This window comes from Bos javanicus, chromosome 21, assembly GCF_032452875.1.
Source record: "Bos javanicus breed banteng chromosome 21, ARS-OSU_banteng_1.0, whole genome shotgun sequence".
In the NCBI taxonomy this organism is placed as follows: domain Eukaryota; kingdom Metazoa; phylum Chordata; class Mammalia; order Artiodactyla; family Bovidae; genus Bos; species Bos javanicus.
This window is the reverse complement of record NC_083888.1, coordinates 46,933,534-46,953,673: the sequence shown is the minus strand read 5'-3', so window position 1 is coordinate 46,953,673 and position 20,140 is coordinate 46,933,534. Positions and strand designations below refer to the sequence as shown.

The 20,140-nt window shown below is 33.7% G+C and overlaps 1 protein-coding gene across 2 annotated transcripts in view; it reads right to left on the bottom strand.

Annotated features, from left to right (window-relative positions):
• MIPOL1 (mirror-image polydactyly 1) overlaps window positions 1–20,140 on the bottom strand; it is a 306,156-nt gene that overhangs the window by 212,177 nt on the left and 73,839 nt on the right. For both annotated transcript variants that reach the window (XM_061394947.1, XM_061394948.1), the window contains 3 exons: window positions 10,492–10,723; window positions 8,346–8,481; window positions 6,990–7,095 (listed from right to left, as the gene is read on the bottom strand). In XM_061394947.1, the coding sequence (XP_061250931.1) occupies window positions 6,990–7,095; window positions 8,346–8,481; window positions 10,492–10,723 (474 nt within the window). The remainder of the gene's footprint in view (window positions 1–6,989; window positions 7,096–8,345; window positions 8,482–10,491; window positions 10,724–20,140) is intronic.

Sequence of the window (20,140 nt, the reverse complement as noted above, 5' to 3'; positions counted from 1 at the left end):
ACATTGCTGAATTCAACTTATTTCTTCAGAATTTCTTTAATAAACCAGAATATTATTTTTCTAAAACTGGGATAAATGTTCAACATTTTACACGATTATTCTGTAAATAACCTTTTTTGATTGAAAAATAATACACTCACTGTAAAAATGTGGAGACAGAAATATTTTGCATAGTTTTGTAATTTTCTGTGTATATTTAAGATAAATAGAACATGTTTTCATATTCTTTAGTATTCATCAAAGGTATAAAATAGAGACTTTTATCATAAGGACATGACATATTTGACTGAACCAGGATGCTCCTAAAATAAGATTTTACACCATTTCCAATTATTCACTATATGAACCACAGTGTAATGACCATCTTTCTACACAAATCTTTATGTATGTACATAGACAGTGACTTAGGAAAATTCCTACAAGTATGATTACTACATTAAAAATCAGCTTTTTAAGCTTTTTACTATATTTTAAAATTTTCCTCTGTAAACTTGCTATAAATTTATACTTCCCAAGAGTATAGAAACTGCCAAAGATTAATTAGAAAATTATACAAAATACTAAGTTTAAGGAGCAAAACTATTAAAACAGCAACTTTCTGGCAAAACCTGCCATCATTACATACACGTATTTAGTACAAATAATGCCAAGACTATATAAAACACTTTCTAAAAATGTGATCTTTACATTCAAACCTTCAATATATCTGATATTAGCTATAATTTTTAATGTGAAAGAGATAAGCTTATCTCTGAAGTATTAAAATCAATTATTTTATGCACTTTTGAGATATAATTTTAAGGGGTATTTAACCTATTTTCTGCACAGAATATACACTTTAAATTTTAATAGATACCAATGGGAAAATTCTGTGAAATATAATTGTTACCTAAACATTTTCCTCTTTAGAATTAATTAAACATATGCAAAAAGTCAGGAATCATTTTTTGAGAAGTCTTTTGTTATTTTTGTTTTAAATACCCAAATTGCATGATAAGCTCTCAAATGCTTGATATCATGCTAAAGTCCATAGCATGCCATACCTAGTAAAATATTTCCAATTGTTGGTCATTGTTATGTATAATGGTTTTTGTTTTCTCATGTTCATTTTGTTGTTTCCAGAAAAATACAAACTTTTCTAGGGAGGGAGGTTATAAAATTGGCCGTACTCTACCTGTAAGCATTATCTGACCTACCTCTCATTACAATTTTAATACTCAAAGGATTCTACAGCCAAAGATAGTAATATAATTTGCATTCTATCAATATTTCTACTTGCTGCATTTCACAGATATGGACCTTTTTGTTTTAATCTGAAATAACTAGCCATATTCTTGAAATCCTTTTTTCTTCCAAATTAATAAATATGCAACAGAGATATATGTGGTGTTCGGTTCAGTTCAGTTAAGTTCAGTCATTCAGTCGTGTCTGACTCTTTGAGACCCCATGAATCGCAGCAGCCAGGCCTCCCTGTCCATCACCATCTCCCGGAGTTCACTCAGACTCATGTCCATTGAGTCAGTGATGTCATCCAGCCATCTCATCCTCTGTATCATTATATTAATACTGTTACAGCATTTAGGTTTTAGGTTAAAGGCTAGCATATTTTATTAATGCCCTATGCACACGTGCATGCTAAGTCGCTTTTGTCGTATCCAACTCTTTGTGAACCTATGGCGTGGAGACTGCCAGGCTCCTCTGTTCATGAGATTCTCCATGCAAAAATACTGCAGTGGGTTGTCATGCCTTCCTCCAGGGATCTTCCTGACCCAGGGACTGAACCTGCACCTCTTTCGTCTCCTGCATTGGCAGGTGGGTTCTTTACCTCTAGTGCCACCTGGGAAGTCCAATGCCCATTATATACACAGAGAAATGGAATTCCAATGTGTATTATTTCTTAAAAGTAAGAGTATGTTATTTACTGTTCTTCTGATATACCAAACTAAATGACTCTTGTTCTTCTTAATCATTATATGATCAGCATCATCAGAGATACGGTATATAGTAAATAATTTTTTTTACAAGAGAACAATGTACATATTTTCTTACAACAATTTTTATTTTTATGTGTTAATTAGTTGGGTATCTTAATATATTTGCTACAACAGTAGATGATATATCTACACTTTTAACATTTACATATTAGTCTGAATAGAAAAACATAAGTTACATATTTCAGGGATTCTATGTTCTGATGCTTTGGACAATAAACTTATTTTGTCTCTACCAAAAATAAATGAGAATTCTCTGTAATAAGAAAGACTTAATTGTTTTTACTAGCAGTCTAAATTTGGATGCACAGAAAAGAATTTGTTTACCAAGAAAAGGTGGATTAAATGCTTGCAGAATCAGTATGGTATGCTAACTAATAAGCAAACTACATAACCACCAAATTATATGTAAAATGTAACTAAGAAACAGATAGATTTATATAAGGAACTAAGGAGTTCTTTTGGCTAAAACCCAATATTGGCCTTATTTCAGTTTAATTGGAAGAGGATCTCAAATTCATCTTCTCCATGAGATATCAGGAACCTGGATTTCTCTTTGTACCAAAGGTTAATAAGAAATGTGTCTGCAAAAGTCAAACAGCATTAAATACCAAAAACTGATTATTATTCTACAGCAGTTGTTCTGTCATTCATAATCTCTCCATGCTCCAACCTTCCACAGCTAATCTTTAATGGATGACATGCAAGAAAGAAAAATAACATATAGAGGAAAGATTCTAAAGATAGGGTTTAAGAAATAGAAAAATAAGGCTTTTAAAGAAATATAAATATTCTAAATGTCACAAAAATAACTTAAAAAACTAAATAAATATTCTTTGTGCAAAAATTCACACATCATCTGTATACTATAAATGCAATAGGTTAATAAAAATTAAGATATTAAACACTAAAAAATGTCCACTGAGATTGTTTCAGAAAAATGAAAGGTTTATTAACAAATTATTTTTAAAAGTAATAACATCACTCACCTAAGAGAAATTAAATTAAGTGGATGCAAATAAGGTAATACAATACTATCTCTGTCAAAATCAATTTAAATAAATGAAATTTTGAAGTGTTTGTGATTTAATCACTTTTATTTAGATGAGAAAAGATACTTACTTAAAGGACAATGTTTTAGTTGTGCTTCTCTGAAATATCTCCTAGTATCTGAAGGTCATACACGCCAATAATTTACATCATATTATCCACATGTATAATTTAATGAATTAAAACACAGTAAGACCTATGTAGCATATATTTTCCTTTATTTTCTTCTTGGTAGAGATTTTAAAAATTTTCATATTTTCAAACTTTCCAAACAAATTTAATTCTGAAAAGTCAGGGAAAACTAAAATCTATGTGGATAAAATGAAGTAAGTAAAATATATATTTTTAACATGGAATATAAAAAACAAAACTATATATAAGTAACTATGAAATAGTTATTTATATTAGCTACACTTGATATGCCCCCTATTAGATCAAGAAGTCTTAAGGAAACAAGATGCTAATATCATCTCCTTATCATCATAATTACCACTTATTGAGTGCTTTCTAATGGGTTAACTACTTCATAAACATTATTTCACTTAAATGTCACAGCAACCTATTAAGTAGGTTTTAACCAAATCTTAGAGAGGCTGTCACTTACACATGATAAGTAGTAAAAAGATTAGAACAAAGGTCTGAATCCAAAGTCTAAGTAAGCATTTACCACCATCTACTACAATGACGTATTATGAATAAGAAGTGACTGCAAACAAAAAGACATGTCTGAAATACCAAATCTGTCTTATTTGCTGATGCATATTTAGTGCCTAGCACAGTGTCTAGTACATACAAACCCTTCAATAAATATTCCTTGTTTAACTTTTAAAGAAGTTAGCATAGTTCCAATTAAATGCCTACTAAAAGTATCAATGGCAGTGATGCTGCTGCTGCTGTCAAAAAAGAAGGGGAAGGTAAAAAGTCAACCATTTGAGATTTTATCGATACAGGATACAACTGCACTTCAAACTCATGAAATCACTTTACAATGATAGTACATTATTCACATGAAAAACTAACAGAGAAGCAAAGGAAACAGTAACAGTCTACATGAAGGTTTACCATAAGTATATATCAGATTAAAACCCAAAACTTGTGCATCCTATTTCATTTCAGATCCATATTTAAGTAAAATGTATTAGTGATAATACATTTTTCAGTAATTTTTCTCATCATCCAATCCTGGTTTCCAAACCTTCTTCTTTCACTTTTCTCTTTATTTCCCTCTTAAAATCTATTAATAGTAAACTATAAATTCTAACTGAAATCTAAACAGAATAAAAATATTATCATGACTTCTGACATTATCAAAGGTTTAAGAATTTCATAAAGATAAAAGTAACCAAATATTAATATTAGCTACAATTTACTGAGTACCAGTTATACTCTAGGTGCTTCTATACATTATCTCTAATCCTTAAAATAATCTGGTAAATTAGTTAATATTTACATCTGACATGGGAGAAAGTAAACCAGGAGAGGCTAATAAGTAACTTGCCCAAAGGCACATGGTTGGTATTAAGGGTCAAAGCTGTGATTTGAACCTTAGTCCATCTGATTTGAAAGCTTATAGTCTTCCTGTTGCTTCAGTCTGTCTCACAGAGTACTGGGAACGTTTTGCTTTTATATGGTTTTGACTATACAAGATTCTTATTCTTATGAATTATACTATCAACTGGGGGGGAGATAAGATGAACTAAAAAAATACATATATGTTACATAATAGAGACATAAAAATAAATAAGGGGAAAATCAGAAAGACAAGAAAAACAGCACAGGTAAAATGGCAAGATTTGATCAAAGCCATTACATGGATTTCATAGAATTTTGGTTTATATAATCTTTATGTGTCAAACCTATCGCAGGAATGATTTTAAGATTAGAGAGCAAGTAACAAAAAAAAAAAAATCACATCTTTTAAAAGTAACATTTACTTTTTCTAATAGTAAATCTAATCCACGCTCAATGCAAAAAACCTGAAAAGGCAGAAAACTGGTAACTGAAGCATTTACACATCCATTCACAAAACCAAAATTTGACTCTAATTTTATATTACATATATGTATATATAGTTTTTTTTAACAAAAATTATATCAAGAATACAGCTTACCCCTAATTTTCACTTAACTTTGAGTCATAAAGTTTTTCTCATATCATTAAATATTCTTCATAAATGGTTTTAAATTATTGCATGATGTCTCATACCATAAATGTACCTAAATTTATTGCTATCATAACTGATACTGATACAAATATTCTTATTTATATAAATATTTACAAATCATATACTTAAAGAAAATGGCTATTTCCTTAGAATATCACATATTTTAATTATCATTTTATTTGAAAAAACTATAGATGTACATTTTTGTATCCTATTTGCAATTTTCAATGTCCAGATGTTTTAGCATGTATTTCTTTTAATATGGAATATTTTGATTTAAAACAGTATTACTTAGCTCCAGAGAAACTATATAGCACTTTCATTTTCATCAACTTAGGACGTTATAGAAATATACTAAACATCTTTCAAACATTCAACATTAAAGTATTTTGTCATTAATGAGAAAATTTGATTAACAAGAATCATAAAGCAATCAAATTCTTTCCATCTTATGCAGGCATGACTCATACTGTTTAGTAATAGGGAATCCTTAAATATATACCAATAAATAAATATTTAAAGTATACGATTAGCTATACTATACAAAAGTTTAAAGAATAAATATGCTTAATCAGTTTTCCCCTCTAAGAGATAAATGAGCTATGTAGACATATTAATTCATGATTTTCAATAAATCACAATGGCTTAAACCTTAATAAATTATATCTGAAAGACATATACAAAGTTAAATTATAACGCAAACACTAAAAACAGATGTATTTCTTATAATACCATTCTAGCAATTAGTACACATATTTGATTATAAAAAGCCAAGAAACTTAAGTGTTCTAAATTTATATTTGAACTATCCATTTTAACATACTGTTAATTTTCCTTAAAATACATTACTTTCATATTTTCCCACTAAAAAAGAAACAAAAAATTCACAGTAGTTTAACATTAATCGAAAAACAAATATCTGGTATTTGGCTGGAATATTTATTTCTCATCATCTTTGTTATATTTTCTTAGTGATGTTCTACTTTGCACAGTAATGTTTTGAAGACATATTATACCTGTTAATTGTATCTCTGACCTAAAATACCAGAATTATTTCATATAAGGCAACCAGGGTAAGTGATTCATAAAGTGATTTAGGGAAGGAGAGAAAGCAAGAGAAAGAGTACATCAGAGATAATTGACCATATCTGTAACACATCACAGATACATTTAAAAAATTTTCTCCTCACAAAGACTCATGAATGAACATAGACTCCAAAACATATTTTAGGCAGTCATTTATAATCTTCAACTCAGGCAATCTTTTACTTTAATCTTTTCAGAGAATACATTATCTTCATCATCATCCATGTCATCAGATGAAAATTAAATTCACAAAACAGATTTTTGAATCAAATGTAGGTTTCCACTGGCAATGAATATATGACTATCTTCATACAAAGAAGTATTTCCTCTCAACAAGCTAAAACAATAAGTGGTATCTGAACCGCTGGGATGAAAGGTAGAGGCACTGGTAATCATTATTCCCCCTTGTTTGTTCAGGCCCTTCCAACAAAACAAACAACCTTTTTGTGATTGGATTGACATGGTGTTAACAATGCATTTAATGCCCAAATCAGTATGAATACAGGTAAAGCTCTCACTAATACCAGTACCAGGATGTTAAAGCCACCTATTTTCTAAGCAGCCCCCCCAAAAAAAAAAGAGCCAGAGCTTTCCCTCCTTTGGCAAATAAGTTAGCATGCTAGTATTCACCAAGCCACATCAGATAACAGCTTTGCGTATGATTTTTAATGCCATATGTTAATACTCATATGCAATACCTGCTGTCTTTTCAGCAATTTGAGCTTCTGTTGCTTTTTCTTGGAGTTCCAGTTTAAGCTTCAGTTTTCTATGTTCTTTATCTTCTTTACTCAGTTTTTCTTGAAGCTAAAAAACATTGAAAAAAACATGGATTCTTACAAATATATCCCTTGCACAAATATAATTAATCCCAGTGTTAATTTTTACTTTCTCTAAACCCTTATAGAATAACATATTAACTTTATGAATATATAACTCTTGGGAAAAAACAATCTTTAAGGTTTTAAGATAATTTACAAAATAGTAATTACCTGAAATGACATAATAATTATAAAAACATTTTAATATACACTTAATAGGCAAATTAAATTAAAGAAGGAACATTATTATTATTAAATATACTGTGACAAAAAGCAATCTGATAAATTCTTTTGTCTTAAAGCAAAAGGCTTGGAAGGGATCATTGTAATAAAATAAAGGATAGCACAAATTACAGCTTCTCTTAGTAATTCTAATATTTTGAAACAAAATTAATTAAGATAATAATCTTAATATTTGATACAAATCTCCCTTTGAGAATGCTATGCCATCAACTTCCATTTAAGTTGGCACTGGCACCTGATTCATAATTGGTATGCAATAAATAACTGCTAGATGAAAGTACAGAAAATATCTCATGCTTTCATATGGAGTCCTTCCAAATGTTTTATTTTTAATTTCTCCCTCAGCTTTTGTCGTTTGTGTTGTTTTCCATCAGACATGATCGACACTCCTAACATCATGTTTCAGTTTGATTAGGTCAAACAAATAGAATATTAGAATCAGAAAAGTATATAGAGGTTAAAAAAAAAAAACCAGCAAGCATAGAAAATGAACATTATTTAATAACATTACTTAAAGCTCAAAGGAATGTAACTAGAAAAAGAGTCAGAAGTGACATGATAAATTAGATTGGACAAAATACAGCAATATAAGATAACACAAGGTAAATGACAATATTTCCAAGCCTTGCTACTTTAAAGTTTACATATAGTACTGAGCACAGGGCACAGATACTACAAAGAAAAAAAGTTAAGAAAGTAACATGAAACCAATGAAGTAAAACTTGAATTTTATAGGCACCTATGCAAAGTACTACAGATTATGAAAAAGCGAGTGATATTGCAAGCCACCAAGGCAGGAAACAAAAGAAACTGCTCTTCATAGCCCATGTCTCAATTCAATCATACCCTGAATGGCATGGTATGGCAACGGCATAAAGCTACTGTTCCAGGATTAAAGTACACAATAAAACTGAATTATGATGAGTGACAGCAAACTTAGAAGGCCAATAACTAAAAGTATGCTCTACAATTATCAGACTTTCTATACTGTACCTTTTTATTGCTTGCTTTGAGAATGTTCAATTCTTTTAGAAGCAACGCTATTGTCTCCTCTTTACTGAAATCTGAAGTAACCTGACAAGGATTCGTACATTCGCAATGCAAATCATTACTTCTGTGGTCCATGATGCTGTAATGAAGAAAACTATTAAAACAATATACACATAATTTCCACTCTACAGGATCTGTACATTTTATACTTCAAACAGGGAAACAAGTTTAACAATAAATGTGTAAAATTACTTAATATAAAATTTCTCTTAAGAAAATACTATGGATGAAAAAGCATAAACATCACAAATTCACAGAGGTACTAATACACCAATCTCACAAGGAAGAGTTAAATCTGTGAAAAACATTTGGTAATAACTATAAAGATTCATGCAGGAGACCCAGGTTTGATCCCCGGGTCAGGAAGATCCGAGAGAGAAGGAAATGCCAACCCATTGCAGTACTCTTGCCTGGGAAATCCCACAGACAGAGGAGCCTGGAGTCTGTGGGGTAGCAAGAGTTGGACAAAACTTAGCGACTAAACCACCACCACCATAGAGATGCATACTACTACTACTGCTACTACTACTACTGCTACTACTACTACTACTACTACTACTTCTAAGTCACTTCAGTCATGTCCGACTCTGTGTGACCCCATAGACGGCAGCCCACCAGGCTCCTCCGTCCCTGGGATTCTCCAGGCAAGAACACTGGAGTGGGTTGCCATTTCCTTCTCCAATGCATGAAAGTGAAAAGTGAAAGTGAAGTTGCTCAGTCGTATCCGACTCTTAGCGACCCCATGGACTGCAGCCCACCAGGCTCCTCCATCCATGGGATTTTCCAGGCAAAAGTACTGGAGTGGGGTGCCATTGATGGTTCAGTACAATTAAAGAATTCAGTTTTTAATGGGTTATGAATATTAATTCAATTCGTACTTTTGGTCAGGACTCCAGATACATTCTTACTTTTCTGAAACTGGGAACAACAAATAATTTTTCATTATAAATGACAGAATATCATATTTTCATTATTAAAGTCACAGCATATTAAAAATGAAAACCTATTCCTGTGACACTTAGGGGTAAGCAAAATAAATTTTTGACAATGTGTATGCTATTTGAGAACAATAATTAACTTGTTAGCAAGTACTATAAAGGATGGGAAGGAAAAAGTAGATGACTTTAGCCCAGTCTCTACTATTTACCTTTCCTATGTGGTTATAAAGTTTATCACCTTTTCATTCATCCCTACTTCCCAAAAATATACTCCAATCTGTACTTTCATAAGACTATAACTGACTGCCAAGAGGGTGGAACATATTAACATTATCTACTTCATTATATATCAATATTCATTAACATACCTATTTCATAATTTTTAAGTAAATAGAAACAGGTATTCCTACATAAAACTCTGTTAAAAAGTATTCCATAAATATGACTTTGTCTAGACTGAAAATACAATATTTATATTTCAATATAATTATAAATTAGTCATTGAGAATCTTTAAATGTAGCAATATTTTCATAGTACATGACTAATTATCAAAGTATTTTACTCTTTTAAGGAAAAAGTCACAGGTGTCACAAATTCAAATCTCTTCATAAAATAGGTAGATAAAGTGAATGGGTATAAACTACAAAATGTAAAATATCAAGGAATGTAAACAGGAGAGTAGGTGACCCTTCTAAAAGAAGTCAAACTCATTTAAATGAAGAACAGTGCTGACCAAAAGCAAAACATATCTTTGGGCTTGTCTTTTCGTGGAGCTGCCACGTTATGGTTCTGATGAAAAATATACCATTTTCATCAATGTAATAGTTATTTCCAGATCCTTAATGAAAGGTCACTTAAAACAATACTCAACAAAATATAAAACCTCAGGACCAAACAAACAAAAACCAAACAATTACAAAAAAAATCCTCATGACCTTCATTCAGGCTCATCCTGTGCTTTTTCACTCAGTGACTTAGATACATTATATTAACGTAATGAAAATAGCAGAAAACTCCCCAAATTCTAATAAGTTAACCATACATCAAATTAGGGCCACATTAAAAAGAAAGGGAGCAACAGAGGGAAGAAGAGAGGAAGGAAAAGTTCTCCCAATTCTTACTTTCTAAATCTAAGGGTGCTAGCACTCACTTGGATTTTCCTGCAGTGCAGTAAGCTGTCTCGTCACCTGGATGAGGGCTGACGACTTGAAAATTCCTTGATCTCTGCTCTGGCAGTTCTGTGCTCTCATATGTAGCTTCATTAACTAATTCATTGGATTTCTGATGCATGCTTCCCTTAGAATTCACAGGCAGTTGCTCATCTGGCTGGGTATTTTTATTTCTGCCTGTAGTCTCTTGTTCAAGGTAACTATGGGTTATGTCTGCATTTAAAACAAAATAAAAACATGATATTTAAAACATCGTTACATATTAAACAGATCAAAAGAGTATTTTTCTGTAAATAAGTGGTCTCGTAGCTTTAAACATGCACTTACTAACCTTACTCCTATTGTAATCAGACAAACATGTACAGGGTGATCTTGCTATTAATGCTTCCATTTCCAGTCAGACAGCAGAGTAGGATGGTGGTTTACAACCTCAAGTGTACATCAGCTGCGTGTGTGTTTAGCCACTTGGTCGTGCCCAAATCTTTGCAACCCTATGAACTGTAGCCTCTGTCCATGGGATTTCCCAGGCAAGAAATACTGGAATGGGTTGCCATTCCCTTCTCCAGTGGATCTTCCTGATCCAGGGATTGAACTTGTGTCTCCTGCATTGCAGGCAAATTCTTTACCGGCTTAGCCAGCAGGGAAGTCTACATCAGCTGAAGAGTTTCTAAAAATCCTAAAGCTCAGGTTCACCTTATACTAACTAAATCAAGATCCCTGGGTGTGATCACAGGAGTCTAGTATAAAATCAAGGCTGGGAACCACTGATTTAGGTTATTATTTTATACATTACTTTTTTTTCTAGAATTTGAAAAACAGGATATGGTAAGTTAACTGATTACAGTGAAGTGATAATGTGCATGGGATTCTGGTGTCAGACTGAGTTAGAATCTCGTCTTTGCCAAACATATAACTTTGGGCAAGTTACTTTACCCATCTGTGCCTCAGACTTTGTTAAATGGAAACATAATACTGCTTACTTGAGTTGCTGCAAGGATTAACTGAATTAATGAAGACAAAGTACTTGGCCTACTGTTTGGCCCATCAATAAATGTTAGCTATTATTTTGATAATAAGCATCATCATATTAAAAGGGAAATAATACAAGGAGAATTATTTTTAACTTACCTTTCATCAGATATGTATAATAAATTACAGAATATTTTGAAAAGCTTGGCTATCTCATAAAAATGAGTTACCTCAAGCTGTAACTATTAAATAGCTATTCAAAGGAACAGTGTATATCTGATTTATAGTGAAATTCCGGGGAGAAAATGACACATAGACAAGTGAACAAAACAAACTCTCTTAACCAATAAATCAGATCAATGACCACAAATACTGATTGAAACCAGTACTTTATTATTTCCAATAGAAACAATTCGTCAATTTTAAAAAGCAGGTGAATCGCACCTGCTTGTTTATGATGCCTTCTTTAATTTGTCACACTTAAAATCCTTTTGAGGCAGAAGAGTAGTTTTACAATAAAAATAAAATAGAGAAACATAAATAAGGTACCCCTCACAAAGCACTCATTCTTCCAGAAGAAATTCTTTGCTTATATATATATATGCTGAAATTAGGTATAGCCAGTCATACACTCCAAGTCCTGGACATTGTCTATTGGTGGCTGAATGCTAAACCAGAAAATATTCATTTTTGGTCAATTACTCTTAAATTCACTGAGGGCATAAACTGGGAAAATATGCTATCATAATTACATATCTATGATATTTCATTATATTCTGTTTTAAACTTTAACAATTATATGTATCTGAAGGTTATTTGTTGGTTCTTGAAATTTCAAAACACCTGATCTGCTGTAGATGTTCATCATGCTACATTTCTAGAATAGGCTGGTATTAGTACCCCCAAATATGAAAGAGGTATTATAAAATTTTATAAATGGACACTATGGAATATCACTAGATAATATCATTAACAGACCAGGCTTTTTAGCACCTATGACTTTTTTTTTTAACTTTATTTTATTTTTAAACTTTACATAATTGTATTAGTTTTGCCAAATATCAAAATGAATCCACCACAGGTATACATGTGTTCCCCATCCTGAACACCTATGACTTTTAAAGTAATTTAAAGAAAATTACAGCTATAGAAAACAATATCAAAACAACAAAAATTGTCTCCAGAGGCATATCAGAAGACAACAATTTATATTAGGCCCTATGCTATTCTTCAGTTTATGAAGTACAAAGATTCTTCAACAGGTAAAAGGATAAGCCAAGGAGCATAGCCAGTAAGGAAAAGCCCCCAGTTCCCCACTGTTACTGTTGCTGTTCAGTCGCTCAGGTGCGTCCAACTCTTTGCGACCCCATGGATTGCAGCACACAAGGTTTCTGCGTGCCCCATGGCAACACCTTATCAATTGCTTCAGAATCTTAAGTCTTGACTCTCTGACCTGTTTTTGAGAACAAACATATCGTTATCTGCAACTTGTCCCAGGTTTTCACCTCTGTATTTCTGGATGTAATGTAACATCTCTCTTCATTTAGTTTTTATTTCTAACTCTGAGTGCTGACTTCACCTCATCCCTGATATCTATATTACTTTTCATTACCACATTTATAGCTCTCTTTCTTACTTCAGCTTCTCTCTCGTGTGCTCAGTCATGCACTGAGTACACAGGCACTCACAAGCACTCACTCTTTGCAACCCCACTGACTGTAGCCCACCAGCATCCTCTGTCCACAGAACTTTCCAGGCAAGAATACTGGAGCAGGTTGCCATTTCCTACTCCAGGGATTGAACCCATGTCTTCTGCACTGGCAGGTGGATTCTTTACCACTGTGCCACCTGGGAAGCCCCCACTTCAGCTTCAGTTCAGTTCAGTTCAATCGCTCAGTCATGTCCAACTCTTTGCGACCCCGTGATTCGCAGCACGCCAGGCCTTCCTGTCCATCACCAACTCCCGGAGATCACTCAGACTCATGTCCATCGAGTCAGTGATGCCATCCAGCCATCTCATCCTCTGGTGTCCCCTTTTCCTCCTGCCCCCAATCCCTCCCAGCATCAGAGTCCTGTCCAATGAGTCAACTCTTCGCATGAGGTGACCAAAGTACTGGAGTTTCAACTTTAGCACCATTCCTTCCAAAGAAATCCCAGGGCTGATCTCCTTCAGAATGGACTGGTTGCATCTCCTTGCAGTCCAAGGGACTCTCAAGAGTCTTCTCCAACACCACAGTTCAAAAACATCAATTCTTCGGCACTCAGCTTTCTTCACAGTCCAACTCTCACATTCATACATGACCATTGGAAAAACCATAGCCTTGACTAGACGACCTTTGTTGGCAAAGTAATGTCTCTGCCTTTCAATATGCTATCTAGGTTGGTCATAACTTTCCTTCCAAGCAGTAAGCGTCTTTTAATTTCTTGGTTGCAGTCACCATCTGCAGTGATTTTGGAGCCCAAAAAAATAAAGTCTGACACTATTTCCACTGTTTCCCCATCTATTTCCTATGAACTGATGGGACCAGATGCCACGATCTTTGTTTTCTGAATGTTGAACTTTAAGCCAACTTTTTCACTCTCCACTTTCACTTTCATCAAGAGGCTTTTGAGTTCCTCTTCACTTTCTGCCATAAGGGTGGTGTCATCTGCATATCTGAGGTGATTGATATTCCTCCCGGCAATCTTGATTCCAGCTTGTGCTTCTTCCAGCCCAGCCTTTATCATGATGTACTCTGCATAGAAGTTAAATAAGCAGGGTGACAATATACAGCCTTGACATACTCCTTTTCCTATTTGGAACCAGTCTGTTGTTCCGTGTCCAGTTCTAACTGTTGCTTCCTGACCTGCATGTAGGTTTCTCAAGAGGCAGGTCAGGTGGTCTGGGATTCCCATCTCTTTCAGAATTTTCCACAGTTTATTGTGATCCACAAAGTCAAAGGCTTTGGCATAGTCAATAAAGCAGAAATCGATGTTTTTCTGGAACTCTCTTGCTTTTTCCATGATCCAGTGGATGTTGGCAATTTGATCTCTGGTTCCTCTGCCTTTTCTAAAACCAGCTTGAACATCAGGAAGTTCACGGTTCACATATTGCTGAAGCCTGGCTTGGAGAATTTTGAGCATTACTTTACCAGTGTGTGAGATGAGTGCAATTGTGCGGTAGTTTGAGCATTCTTTGGCATTGCCTTTCTTTGGGATTGGAATGAAAACTGACCTTTTCCAGTCCTGTGGCCACTGCTGAGTTTTCCAAATTTGCTGGCATATTGAGTACAGCACTTTCAGAGCATCATCTTTCAGGATGTGAAATAGCTCAACTGGAATTCCATCACCTCCACTAGCTTTGTTCGTAGTGATGCTTTCTAAGGCCCACTTGACTTCACATTCCAGGATGTCTGGCTCTAGGTCAGTGATCACACCATCGTGCTTCTCTTGGTCATGAAGATCTTTTTTGTACAGTTCTTCTGTGTATTCCTGCCACCTCTTCTTAATATCTACTGCTTCTGTTAGGTCCATACCATTTCTGTCCTTTATCGAGCCCATCTTTGCATGAAATGTTCCCTTGTTATCTCTAATTTTCTTGAAGAGATCTCTAGTCTTTCCCATTCTGTTGTTTTCGTCTATTTCTTGGCACTGATCACTGAGGAAGGCTTTCTTATCTCTCCTTGATATTCTTTGGAACTCTGCATTGAGATGCTTGTATCTTTCCTTTTCTCCTTTGCTTTTCGCTTCTCTTCTTTTCACAGCTACTTGTAAGACCTCCTCAGACAGCCATTTTGCTTTTTTGCATTTCTTTTCCACTTCAGCTTACCTAACGTCAAATTTTGTGATCCCTGAACTCTTGGTAAATTAGGTCTTTTCACCTGTGAATGTGATATCTTCTTCAAACAGAGCAGACATGGAACCTTGCCAATAAGAGGGTTCTTGACTGATCCCTCCTGGATCCGAGTAATCATTAACTCTTGAAGTATTATCAAAATAAACTCATAAACTTCTAATGCACTTCTGGGTTTTAATTCTAAATGTTTAATACTTCTGAAGAATTCATACTATGTGATTTGGCTCTATTTCTGGATGTTTCTAATCTTGTTCTGTAGTAAAAGGTTTTAGATTCCTAACTGCAACTGTTCATCAGATATTTGGAGACTGATCTGAAACTATCCATATTCTTCTAATGAGAATTTAATTTTACTTTAAAGTAAACAAGGTGACTTATAAAATTTTCCTTCCTGTCTGCTTTTTACCTTTTTTTTTTTTTTCGGACAAACTATTTTAGCAAATCTTCCTTAAATCCTCTGAATGGTCTCAACAGTCCTGTACTCTGCCATACTGCATTACCTTATATCAGAATTTGATCATTTGTATAGAAAGTTTGACCCCATTATTTATTAATTAATGACTTCCCTGGTGGCTCAGATGGTAAAGCATCTGCCTACAATGTGGGAGACCTGGGTTCAATCCCTGGGTTGGGAAATCTCCTGGAGAAGGAAATGGCAACCCACTCCAGTATTCTTGCCTGGAAAATCCCATGGATGGAGGAGCCTGGTAGACTACAGTCTATGGGGTCGCAAAGAGTCGGACATGACTGGGTGACTTCACTTTCACTTAGTAATCATCCATGGAAATGCCACAGTGTGATATGTCCTGTGGTAAGTACTGGGAAAACAAAGACGGGTAAGAAACAGATTCTCCCCTCAAAGACTCTACAGTCCAGTGAAGAAGACAAACTGATCTAATAATTTGAAGACAATGTACTAAGGAGCATGCTAGGGCTACAAAGACCACAAACAAAACATACTAGACATCCTGATGCTCAGCTGGAAGACTGTGGGATGATTTCACAAAGGCATTTATTCCAAACCATGACAAACAGAAATATGCAAAGTAATGGACTATCAAGGGTTTGAGTTCAGTAAAGAAAAAGCGGACAGACTGTAAGAATAAGAGAACAGGAAGAACGAGTACAAAAGAGAAGGAATAGCTTTAGGAAAAACAAAGACATTTGGTGTTTTGAAAGGACTAGATGCTATAGTCGAGGAGTGAAAACTTGTAAAATGTGTAACATTGTAAAGACAAGATGTGGTAGATCTGGGAATGTGTTGATTAAATAGACTGATGATGAAGTACTTGGAGAGGAATAAATGAAGGTATCAAGGTACAGGGAATGCTACCTTTCAAGACACTGAAGTCATTCAGAAAAAAGGCAGGCAATGGAGACCAGAGATGAAAGACAAATGCAAAAGACTTCACTGGCTGCATAAACATGCTAAAGAAGACAGAACCTGATGAGAAAGCTGACTGATGGTAGACAATAGTCATGTCTTTCTACCTTTTTACTTTGAAATAATTCCAGTCTTATTAAAATGTTGCAAATATAGTACAAAGGGTTCCTATATAACCTTCATGCAGATTCCTCAAATGTTAACATTTTACCACACTTGCTTTATTATTTATTCTATGTCAGTCTACCTACACATATATATTTTTTTCTGAAACATTTCAAAGTAAGTTGCAGGCATAATTCACTTTGACTTTTCAGGTCAAATATCAAGATGGTGCTGTACCATACTTCAGTTTACCAAATTTTCTTTACCTTATTCAAAGGTCAACTTAAATTCAATTTCTGAGTTAATACCTTCACCAACCAAGAGAAAACTGCATTTAGTCACTCTAATTCAGTCTTCAGTTACTTTTCCTAAACTTTGCAGGCCCAACAGAAAAATTTTTACCAAGTAATAACAGGTTGATGCTACCAAAAACTTTAGTTGAGATGTTGTCTTACCCCCATCACTTGCAAAAAATATTGAATTAGCAATATATCAATAAAGTGTAGCAACAGTGAAGTTATGGGTCTGTTTCATACACTATTCAAGTTGAAAGATGAGATAAATGTTTAAAAGAACTCACTTCTGATTCAAATTTACCTCTAGGCAGATGAAAACACTCTATTCTGTTGATGCCTCTCTCTCATGGTCTGAAATGGAAACTCTATAACTTTCTTTAATAATTTGCTTCAGTGTTGAATCAACGTCATTGTCAATTGTTTCATCATTAGGACTAACAGAATTAAAACTATTTAAATTCATTTCTTCATATGAACTTAAGAATGTTACCAATCTTTTCTTCATAATTCATGTCTATGAAATCTAACTTTCCTCAAATAACATGAAATTTTTTGTGATGACTAATAAATCCCTTTATTTATTTGCTCTTCTGTGGGCATGCTGTATTAATTGGACATATGAATTTTAACTACTTAAAACAAATATATTCTCCAATTTTTACAATACAATATTTTTACATGCTACCTAATGTAATCACTGCCATGTAAACCTATCCTGTCACCATTGAAAATAATGCTATAGAAGATTATTACTCAGTATGCTTCAAATGCCACCTACTGCTATTGTTAGAGCCAGTTTATTCATCTGGGCAAACTGGGTGAATTTAGTAACAACTTTTTAAAACTCTTAATGCATGTGTGTTGGCCGGCTGTATGATATGGTGTGAAGACCCTGTATCTTCCTAGTGACTTTCATATTGTTTCAGTGGATCATTTTCATGATCTAACAAATTCTCCCCTTACCGCTGGAGGTATCGGTATTGTCAACTATTTCAGTGTTCGTATTGCTATCACATTCTCAACTCCTTAGTCTAGAAAATTAACAGCATCATACTATTTCCTAACCTAGAAAAGAACGCTTTGGGATCCCCTTTGACATCAGTTCTCCAGACAATTATACATTAATGTATAATATACTCAGCTACATTGATGCCATCCAAGAAATCATAACTCAGGGCCAAAAATAACTGTTACTTCACAACTACTATACAGAAGTGAGGAGGCAGTTAGAATCAAATAGGGATTCTTAGAGGCTGGGAAATTCCGTCCTGTCTGGCTTTGTAAATAGTTTGTGACAACTGGTATCTGTGTAAATGGATTTGATGGTCCCCTGGGGGGTCAATACTGTTTACAGAGCTGTTTCTTCAGAGTGGTTGAGCTAGAATTGTCTCTAGGGATCTTACAGGGGTTACTCAGAATAGCAACATCACAGGTACCTGAGAGCTCAGTGGCAGAAAAGAGAAAGAAGGATGGAAGTGTAACAGGCAAGTGCATTCAAATAAATGTATTTCTTGCTCCTTCACATGCAGGTGCTCCTCAAGGGCACTGACTATCTAAAATGAACCATAAAAGAAGCAATTTGTAATTATGTTGTCTGACACTTGCTAACATAATTGGTCATCACTTCTTTATACTCCATCTTTCTTTTTTTGAAAAGGTTGTTACTTTGATTGTAGCATTAGATTTTATAAATATAAAAAGAATGAAAATCTCATGTTTATCGCTTCTTTCTTTTGTATACTGTCACTACATTATGTAAAAACATCAAAATGATAAGATTTTTTTTTTTTACTGTTGAATAAGTATAAATGTGATTTCATGATGGATTTACTATAGTCCCACATTTTAAACAGAATATGTCTTTTTTTCCAATGGTTAAGAATTTTTCTAAACAAACATTAGTTTCAACATAGCCCCTAATAACTTCTATCAATTCCTTGGATAAATTACATGTAGATCATCTATCTCTATATGTATACAAATACTCTTTACTCCCTTTACTAAATATTTTGGACTATTTGCTTCCTATTATGTGTGGGGTGATTAGTTTTCCATATAGATGCATATATGAGCTTTTCTCTCCCCAGACATAAAAGACATCAGAAACTTCTGCCATATTATAGTAACTCCACTTAACATGAGTGAGTACAAGAGCAAAGTTCAGACCTTCCAAGTAGAATATTGGTGTATTTAGAGTTTCCAAGCAAAACCAGAGTGCATGGGCTCTGAAGACAGACCACAGAGTTTGAATTCCAGCTCTACAACATAGCTGTATGACCTTTACCAAATTAATAAACTTCTCATCAATTTCCCTATCAGTAAAAAGCACACAAAAAAAGCACCTACTCAAAAGGTTATTATGAGAATTAAATTATTTAAATTATATAATCTCTTAGAAAAGTATCAGCATAGAAAACACACAATAAATTTTAGCTATTATTATTTGCAAGTATCTACTTGGCTAAAAGCAAAATATTTTCTTATTAAACTGTAGTAAGAATACATAAAAATACAATTGAGAAAAAAATTTCTATTAAAATCAAAAGGCATCAACGTGGAAAATAAATAAAATGCTACTTTGTTCAATGAGATACATACAAATAAGAGAAAATACTTAACAAGCTTAATTACAACTTGTAGTTAATACATAATGGTTTAATAAAGTTTGTATGAGATTATAAAGCTGAAAAATTACAAAAATAACAGAACTTCAAAACTCAGAAATCCTGACATTAGGAAAAGATCCTGAAAGAAAAGTCCATCTCATAGCAAGAAAATTAAGAGGATATTTCTGTAAATGCACTCCCACAGCAGGAAAATAAGGAATTTAAATAGCATGTTTCTGTAACATAATTTGAACACTACTATACTGGCACATGAAATTAGATATGATCAGGACCATAGGTAATAGATCACAGGTACTTATTCTTCAGAGATTCTAATTTAGGAGTCACAAGAAATTAGGTAACTTCTGGATCTTTGGCTTAAAAACTGCAAACTTGTTACCTGCATATTGTATACTCTCTTGAGGTGTTTTTAAT